This window comes from Pieris napi, chromosome 5 (assembly GCF_905475465.1).
Source record: "Pieris napi chromosome 5, ilPieNapi1.2, whole genome shotgun sequence".
NCBI lineage: Eukaryota > Metazoa > Arthropoda > Insecta > Lepidoptera > Pieridae > Pieris > Pieris napi.
The window spans coordinates 1,607,244-1,617,423 of record NC_062238.1 but is presented as its reverse complement, the minus strand read 5'-3'; the positions used below and the strand labels follow the sequence as shown (position 1 = coordinate 1,617,423).

General features: G+C 34.5%; 1 protein-coding gene across 2 annotated transcripts; it reads right to left on the bottom strand.

Moving 5' to 3' along the window:
* Window positions 1–3,384: 3,384 nt before the first annotated feature.
* On the bottom strand, window positions 3,385–9,046 carry LOC125049620 (CDK5 regulatory subunit-associated protein 3). Of its 2 annotated transcripts, none has more exons than XM_047649010.1 (9): window positions 8,881–9,046; window positions 8,382–8,795; window positions 8,128–8,280; window positions 7,733–7,960; window positions 7,075–7,188; window positions 6,513–6,686; window positions 6,012–6,205; window positions 4,690–4,861; window positions 3,385–3,515 (listed from the first exon to the last, which is right to left on the bottom strand). In XM_047649010.1, the coding sequence occupies exons 1-9, from the start codon at window positions 8,884–8,886 to the stop codon at window positions 3,444–3,446; spliced, it is 1,527 nt and encodes a 508-aa protein (XP_047504966.1). In that variant the 5' UTR covers window positions 8,887–9,046; the 3' UTR covers window positions 3,385–3,443. The 2 variants fall into 2 exon arrangements, with proteins under 2 accessions (XP_047504966.1, XP_047504967.1); XM_047649011.1 differs by having other exon boundaries at window positions 6,513–6,671; window positions 8,881–9,044.
* Between the last annotated feature and the right edge of the window lie 1,134 nt (window positions 9,047–10,180).

Genomic DNA, 10,180 nt, shown 5'->3' with positions numbered 1-10,180 from the left:
GGAATATTACAATCTAGCCTAACTTAAGACTAATAAGTAATTTAAGTCTAACCTAATTTATTACAAAGGATATTTAACATAAGAAAGTGTCCAATAACACTACTTAGTCTCTATTAAAGGGAAGACACTTTGTTCTTGTGTTCTATTTTTTTTCAATCACTGTTTAGCACTTAATACTAACGTGCACTAACACTAATTCACTAGTTCAAACGGTTTTGTCCTTTTCAATCTTCTCACTAGGCCCGTGGTGTCAAGGAGTTGAATAGCCTCGACATTCACGTGATGGTGGAGCCTATGTGGGCTCCGGCAGTCTTTTTTATTACTGTGGCGACGTCCTCTACATTAAGGTCCCGATGGAGGTCGTTATTGCGAATATACCAGGGAGCATTGACTATTCCCCTGAGCACTTTGTTTTGGAATCGTTGGATTACTTGGATGTTACTATTACTGGTACAGCCCCACAGCTGGCAACCATAAGTCCATACAGGTGTCAGGACTTGTTTGTAAATCAATAATTTATTTTGAACTGATAGCGCGGAATGCCTTCCGAGCAACCAGTACAATTTAGTGTAACGGAGATCCAACTCTTCACGCTTCTTTTTAACATGGACCTTCCATCGGAGTTTGGTATCCAGCGTCATACCTAGGTACTTAGCTGAATTTTGGAACGGCACTTTGACGTTATCAATATATACTGGCTGGTAATTTGATGTTTTGTTGGTAAAGTTTATGTGAACTGATTTAGACTGATTTAATCGTATCCGCCATTTTTTGGTCCACAAGCCAACAGTATTTATGGCTTTTTGTAGTTTTACTACCGCTTCCTTTACAGTATCTGCCGTAGACATGATAGCAGTATCATCGGCAAAGGTAGCGATTACGTTATCTTCTAATTCAGGAATATCGCATGTGTATAAAAAATACACTCCCTTGCGGCACCCCAGCTTTTATTTCTTTCAGTTCTGAATAATCATCTTCTTGTCGTACCCTAAACATTCTTTGTGTTAAGTATGACTCAAGGATATTTGAAAATTGACGAGGCAGTAGTTTCTTTTATTTATAAACAAGTCCTCGGTGCCACACTTTGTCAAATGCCTGAGCTACATCCAGAAAGACCGTGGAGCAGACTTTTTGTTCTTCTAGTGCTTTTTCTATATTATTTGTAATTCTATGAACCTGCTCTATGGTAGAATGTTTTTCTCTGAAACCAAATTGGTAATCCGGTATGAGCTGCTTTTTGGCAATAATAGGGTTAAGACGTTTGAGAAATAGTTTCGCTATAACAGGTAACAGTGAGATTGGTCTGTATGACGTTACTTCGTGTGGTGGTTTTCCTGGCTTGGGAATCATTATAACTTCTGCAACTTTCCACATATTGGGAACATATTGAAGTCGAAATGAGGCATTAATTAAGGTTGGCATTTTAACTACGGCTTTACGGGGAAGGTGCTGTAATACCTCACCCGTAATTAAATCAAAACCTGGCGCCTTTTTTTTAGTCAAACGTTTAATTTCACTGAAAACTTCTTTTGGTGTGACTAGCCGGATGTTTAGCTCTTCTGGCGATATTTCCCCGAAGTCAAGTAAATCTTCTTCATCGATTTGTAATATATTTTCTAGATGTTCAGCAAACCTCCTAACTTTTTGTATGTTACTTGCAGCCCAATTCCCATCAGACTCGCAAGGGAGGAATATGTGTAGTAGGTTTTTTGATATTTTTTATCGCTTTCCAGATGGAGTTATTGGTGGAACCATCAGAAGTTAATTGGTTTAGGTATCTCTTTATTGAAGTATCTTTATGTTTTGTAATCTCCCTCCTCAGTTGTTTAGTGAGGTTATTCAGACGTTTTTTGTCTTCAGGACATCTTGTGGAATGCCACCTTTTTCTTTGAGCTCGTTTTGTCTTTATCAGATTTTTAATCTCTTCTGGGAAGTAGTTGTTTTGTACTTTTTTCTTAAATTTTGGAGTATTGCTCCAAGCAGCTTGCTGGATGTTCTTTGTAAATTTATTTACTTCTAATTCTATTTGTTCCTCAGTCTTTAAAGGTACTCTTAGGTCTACCATATTCTCAAGATAAATTTTGAAGCTGTCCCAGTCCGTATGTGGGTTGACGAGAGATGGATTCAGTTTTCGCTTTATAGGGTCTTCGCCAATCGTGAGTAAGATTGGTGAGTGATCAGAGTTCATATCATAGGCTTCCTCTATTTGGAGCACATTTGGTGATACTTCTCTAAATATGAAGAAATCTATAAGATCTGGTATTTTATTCTTGTCTGTTGGCCAGTATGTAGGCTTTCCTGTCGAAATTGCATCACATCGCAAATCTTTCATTGCATTAAACAGTTCTTTTCCTTTAGTCCATATGAGTCTTGATCCCCAGTAGGTATGTTTTGCATTGAAGTCTCCTCCCAACACAAATCTATTTCCAAGACTTTCTAGCAGGGTTTTGTACTGGTCGTACTTAAGTGCATGTCTTGGTGGGCAGTAGATAGATGATATTGTTAATGGAAACCGCTTCATTGATAGGCTCACAGCAACAGCCTGAATATGCTCTTTTTCGTATTTGAAGACCTCTGGTGTTTTAAACTTGTGTGTCCTTTATTATAACTGTACTTCCCCCACTGGATTTATTGCTTGGGTGAAGGGCATGGTAGGTTTTATATCCTTTAATTTGAATGTATGACTCCCTGGTAAAATGTGTTTCCGATACCAAGCAGATGTCAATGTTTTCATGTTTTAGAATTATATGGAGTTCTCTTTGGTGTTTAAAAAGCCCATTTGCATTCCATGCCATTATGTTGTATATCTTATACAAAGAATTAGTATAAGATTTACAACTTAGCTGCACAGTTTAAGAACAGTGTTGGCCTAGTGGCTTCAGCGTGTGACTCTCATCCCTGAGGTCCTAGGTTCGATCTCCGGCTGTGCACCAATCGACTTTCTTTCTAAAACATCGTAAATAGCGCCTTGCCTTAGACCCTGGTGTGTCTGGCACAATAGGCTAATCACCTACTTGCCTATTACTTTGACTAATGATCATAAAAAATCAAAAGTCAAAAATCATTTATTCATGTAGGTAACACAATGTACACTTATGAACGTCAAAAAAAGAAATATACATTAAATGCTTATATCTTACATTTACTGCCAGTTCTCAAATCAAGGGCGTAGAACGGAAGAGAATAACTGGCAATAAATTCTCCGCCACTCTTTTTAATCGCCAAACAGATCATGAAACAGATACTGAAATCTGAGGCCCACACTTTTAAAAGGCTGTAGCGCCACTGATTTATTCACATATTAGTAAACACCTTATAAAAAGTATATAACCTAAAAGAAAGAACTTTTTTATTTTATGTTGTTAATTTAATAAAACAAATAGAAACAATCAAAATATACATTTTAATAATAAAACTGTATACGTATAACAACTATGGTCAACTTATAAAAACTTCACTCCACCTATTATATTGACGGGACGGCCTTTGTACTTCTTGGAGATCTCCTTTTCAATCTGTAAAACGAGAGCGATACTAAATATCAAAGTTCAGTTTGGTTTAGCGCCGAAGTGTACACATTCTGGTATCACTATAGACAACTATAGATGTTTTAAGTAGGCACAAAATACAGCTAATTAAGTCTGGCTCTATCCTAGATAAGGGGAGGCTTCAAACAATATTTGTTCTATATTCGGTACAAAAAGACAACAGACGATATCAATAATAAATTATTCAACAGGGGACAAACGGGCAGGATTCTCATCTGATGTTAAGTGATGCCATGGACACTCTCAATGCCAGAAGGCTCGCGAGGGCGTTGCCGGCCTTTTAAGAATAAATAGTTAACGGTTTTATAAACTACGTTTGACAAATTGAAGTATGAATATTTGTAAACAAAAAATCGCATATCTTAATTCCCTTTGAACTATGAATTTTCTACTCGAAAATAATTTCGTCCTAGCTTTCGCTCGCAACTTCTTTCTGATTATGTGAATCTTGGAAACATTTCTGTAACCTATTCAACAATTATTACATAAATCTTTAAAGGATTACACCCTACTGATGAAAATTGTACAAAAACCGCGTTTCCGCGTTTATACGACGCAGAGATTTCTTTTTTTAATGTAATTCGTTTGTCCTTAACATTGATTACTACTTTTACTTGTATTAAAGATGTTTTGAAATATCGCTTGTCAATTTCGATATCAAAGTCTATGCCATAGACTACCTGACGAATACGATAGGGAAATGACGTATTATTGTAATATTTTAAGTAATTATATTTCTAAAATAGATACAAATATAAATAGCGAGCCTGAAATATATATATAATAGGGGGGAAAACGAGCCTGCGGGACGCCCATAGACACCCATTTTTAGTGGGTGCGTTGCCGGCCTTTGAGGGAAGAGTACACTCGAGTATTTCCGATATATTTTACGATTATATACCATTATGAAAGGGAAAGGATTGATGCCTTGGAATTGTTAAAAAAAGCGAACCAATCCTATCTACTATATGCCGACTACACATCATCTCATGTCGGTTATACATAGCAGAACAGAAGCAGATGTACCAATCAGAAAGACTCAACCTCCTCCATAAGAGGCGCAGACACTGGTGGAGACAGAAAGACCCACCGATAAGAGAGTCTAGTCTTATCGTGTTCATAAGAGTGCCTTTATACTCACGTTAGCTTGAAGCTCCACTGTCCTCTCAACTAGACGCGTGAGTAGCGGCCTCAGTTCCGCTGCCCTTTCACTCGCCGCTTGTCGTCTTTCGCTCTCCCTTTGAGCGAGACGCGACATCTTATCGCACATCACAAGCTTTTGCTGGAGTTGTGCTGTTAGAACGTCTACATATCTAAAATATTAGGCGTTGCATTAATTCCTTGGTGTTTTTCAATAATATAATAATCTATACATATAAAAGAAAGTCGTGTTTGTTACAACACTTATAACTCGAGAACGGCTGGACCGATTGCCATGGTTTTTGATTTGTTGGATTTGTTTCCGTCCCAAATAGCAGAATAAGCAATAAAATATCGGATAAGTTATCGAATAACAATAAATTAATTAATTTATTTTACAATTGCAAAAACCATATGGTTCTGTTGACAAAACTACGCATCATTTGGACGTGGAATAAGTGATACATGTATCTTATGTTCCATAATAAATATATTTTATTTTTATTTTATTCATTTTACGTCGAATTCGTGTCAGTTCAAGAAATTCCGATCTTGAGGTGAATGAGGAGATGCATAACCATGCTTTGATCCTGATCAAAAGATGTTGGATATCAGAAAGTGCTTAACATGCAGTATCGCCATATTGACGCTAGAGAGAAGATGCCTAATGTGTAAAACTGCCATTCTTCTTTCACAATGGCAAGCAATAAAACATTTATGTATTTGCAAAAAAGTTGTATTAATGTAATACTTAACATTAATGATATCCTAAAATAAGTTAAATTAAAGTAACAACGATATTATAAGGTTGTAGGGCGGAACGAAGTTAGCCAGGTCAGCTAGTGTAATCATAAAAAGGTCAATGTGCGATTGTATGTTCTACTGATTGAGTTTTTTTTTCGCTAATGTATTTTAAAATTATAACCGCGATTGAATGAATCGTACAAATATAAAGGCAACTTCGCATTTTGTACCCATAAAATAGTTTGATTTATGATTTTTTGGTACATAGTTAATATTTATATAGTAAAATATTATATTTGTAATACAGTGGACAAAACATTTTAAACCAATTTATTTAATCCATCGTCACATAATTTTTTGTTATATTTTTTATAAAATAAAATTGAATTCGTCATTAATAGATCAAATAATAATGTATATAGATAAACAAATAAAAATATAAATTAACATATTTTTTTTTTTGACAACTGTCACAGGCTATTGTGTAACAATAGTCTGTGTATGGAGCATAGAACATTGTATTGAACATAATTTAAATGAATTCAAACCTACATTGGATAACATTAGCATTATACTAACTTGTTAGAATGCTTGACATTATGCAAATGTGCGATCTCCGGTGCCAATAAGGCCCTACTGGCGTCCTGTACTGTGGCCAACATAGCGGCCAGTGCGTCTGAGCTCTCCGTCGGTAGCTGCTGTATGAGCGAGAAGCTTTGGCTCTCATTAGATATATGGGTTTCGTGTAAACGCATTTTTAGGAATGATTCCAGCTGAAAAAAGTATTTTAATATCCACTAACATACCTGGGAGTAGGAGGACTTAATTCCTTGCTAAATAATTCTTATTTAGCCAATAATACAATGTAAATCAACCCATTATTTTAATATCACTAAATTAAAGGCAACTAATTACTTAGTAACGAGATTCCAAGTGAGACCTATATGTCTTGAATGTCAAACAAACCAAAATATTGAGACTGAGACCGTCTGACTTGAGACACAAATTACAATATGGACCAAACATTAGGACTTTGACATGTGAGGTCATAGTTCGTGGATAGGGTTGTTTATAACTTACCTCAACTAGCTGATCAATTAGCTGGTTTCTTGTTTTAGGATTGTCCAACAAAGTTAGAGCTTCTGTTCCACGAGCAACACCACCTCCTAACCCATCTTCTTCAACCACTATGAAAGAATCATCGGGCAAGTTATCTCCCACAAAATCAGGTGATGTATCCTGAATTGAAAAATTATACAAATACATATTTAAAAAAAATTGCTATACTCTGATTTTTCATTCCGTGGAACTCTAACATTTCATAAGTCTAACCTGATGATAAGTGCCCATGGACACACTCAACGCCAGGTGGCTCGCGTGTGCGTTGCCGGCCTTTTAATAATTAGTACGCTCTTTTCTTGAAGGACCTTAAGTCGAATTGGTTCGAAAATATATCGGTGGGCAGCTGGTTCCACATAGTGGTGGTGCGCACAAACGCGGTAAAAACTGCAATAAATATCGCTCAGTTGTGGAACGACGGACGTCGAGGTGATAATGGAAAATATTCTTCATAACTGTTTCGTCCCATTTTTCCAACTTTACATGTTTAATATAAAATTTAACTCAATTAAATATGACTTACTATTTCAGGTACAGTGTCAATTGTACCCCAATCAATTTCACCACCGGCATCACCATCACCAAAATCAATTTCTGCTGAAGTGTCCAAGCCACCAAAATCTATGGCACCATCCTCCTGTAGATTGAAAAGAAGTACAATGTTAAGCCTAGTATGTATGACTACCATGTATCAAAGATAATAGGCAATGTGTAGGACTAGAACACTCCAGTTCTACTCATAATAAAAACCCTGGAAACTTAATGAAATTAACTCCTGTTTTAAACAGGCTGTCCATGGGACTAGGACCAGAGACAAAAATTATTTGTGATTTGTGTCACCCACTAACACTGATCAGATTTAAATGAGAATTACAATAGCTCACGCTTCACACATGGTAAAGTTACAAATATATGATATTTTAGGGATGTTTCTAACATATCTTATTTGTAAAAATTACTAACACAATTGGAACTGTGTTGTACAGTTTGTCTCGGCTTGAGGATCCTTGCAATATCAGGGTATCACAATATAAAGTTTTGACGATGCACATTAGAGGTAATGTATGAGGATACTAGATATTATTAAAGGCTTGTTTTAATGTATTATGTACATTGTACATATGATACCTCGTTATAAATTTAACTAAAATTTTTTTAAGAGATAATTTAATAATTAATACCTGATCACCACCACCTTGTTGTTCTTCATTTACTTCTATATGAATTGGATCTGGTTCCACACTTAGTGGGGCTTCGCCATACATCCACTCATATACTGTAGTATTTCCATGCTCCACCACATATTGAAGCAACGGCAACACTTCTGATGCATTATCCCCCAAAATATACTTTGTAAACGCAGAATACAAGTCTATGCTGGGACGGAGTGGCTTTAAGGAACTGCCAATCTGAAATCAGTTTAAACACATCACCTTTGTTTACATAAACATAAACGCTTCTAAGATTATAATAAAAGATTTATATTTAAAATTAGAATAACCTCAACCTTTCAGACCTTATTAAATGTGTGGTACATTTATAAAATATGCTAAGCCATATACTATAAAAAACTTACTTTATCATATATTGCTGGTAATTCCTGCAATCTTTCTACAAGTTCTTGCTTAATCTTATCACCTTTAATTCCAAGCTGCTTACATGAATTTAAGAACTCTGTTTTTGCCGATCCCTCACTTTTCAGGTAATCATTCTTTTTCTTTTCACAATCCTAAAACAATACCACAATTTAAGAGCAAGCTACAAAACAACAAGGGCATAGATTTGAATCAATCTATGAGAGTCTAAACAGGTTATCATTTATACACTTACAGCTTGTATTTGTTCCTCTTTAGTGATTTGTCTTTTTAGCCCTGGTATTTCATAGCTTATATTTCTAGCTAACATTTGAGCTGCCTCAGCTATGTATAGGTTATCACGCTCATAACTCTTCACTACATCAAGCCAATCCTTCATTCTCTGAGAGCCATACCTGCCAAATAGATTCTTGGTATCTGCTTCAGTTTCCTTTAAAATTTCAATTATTTTTTGACAGTGGAAGAAGTTAATGTAACTGCCTGAAAGTAAAGCAGCTATGTCGTTGTGAACTGGCATGTCTTGGATGGCATTGTTGATTTTTTCCCTTATAGGAATTATATTTTTTTGCCATTCTTTAGACACGTGTCTTCGACTAACTAGCCAGTCTTGCAGCTTTCCGATATTAATATCGATAGGGATATTGCTTTCCTGAAAATAATGTAAATATGATTATAATAAATTTAACTTTAGATACCTTGAATAACTTAGTACTTTATAAATTATGTTAACTTACATCCATAGTGTTCACCTTCAAGATATATGTTTATATTATAAAACAACACTATTATTTCCTTTTGCTATATATACTTTAGTCAATTTATGAATTTAATTAATTTTTCTTTATACAAAACTTTGTGACGTGTAAGTGTTTACAAGTTGCTGATTGCTCCAAATGACATTATAGGTGATTAAATAGTCTAGTTGACAATTGTCAACGTCAGAATGTAAATATTGTGTACGGTTGGTTTGTTTGTTATAGTATAAGATCCCGCTATACAACGACCTTCACCGAGATGCTTATTTAATGAAACTTATTTTATATTTATTTTAATATGTCAATAAATATAATCCATATTGGTTGCCTAGCAAATTTCAGTCCAGAGTATGTTTAATTAATATTTAAAAAAAAATTTTTTTTTTATAATTAGCATGTAGGTACATGTATCACTATAACCTTCTTTTATAATAAAGATGTATATATACTTTAGTGTCACATAAAAAATGTACACATAAATAATTAATTGATTAAAAACAACCTAACTTTTGCATATTCTATGGGCTTCATACTTTCGATTGGTATAGAATTTATCTAATAATCATACCGGTGAAATGTTTAAAAAAATATTTTTTTTTTAATTAATTAAAAATACTCTGGACTGAAATTTGCTAGGCAACCCATATGGATTATATTTATTGACATATTAAATTATATATAAAATAAGTTTCATTAAATAAGCATCTCGGTGAAGGTCGTTGTATAGCGGGATCTTAGACCATTACACTTAGCGAAACAACTGCACCGATAAATGAACTTTAAAATCGTGTGGATTTGTCATTAGGGATAAATTAATATCATCATCATCATTTAAAAGCCACAGTTTTATAGTTACAAAAACAAAATTACAGAATTAATTTGATACCTCCTTCGAGTTTTTTTTAAGTCGATTAAAATTAGATAAGATAGAGGTGGACTTACCTCCTAAGATTTAAATAGCTCTAGAAAAATATATTTTTCGTTATTAAATTTTTTAACGATTCGTCCACTGTTCTGTCAATATTTTTTGCTTAAAATTATTAATATTATAAGAAACTGCTGTTAGTTTACTTTTAAGAATAAGCATTTTAACAATTTAGAAGCTATAATCTACTCACCTAATTCTATGATTCATATTTGATAAAGTGTCAATTGTTTTGCTCGGAGCTAAAGTTAGTTTATAGCATTGATATACAAAAAACTCAAGATGCACACTCAACGTCTAAAAAACGTCCTCAAAAAATGAGCGCAACATTCGAAACTGTGCGCTTATTTAAAA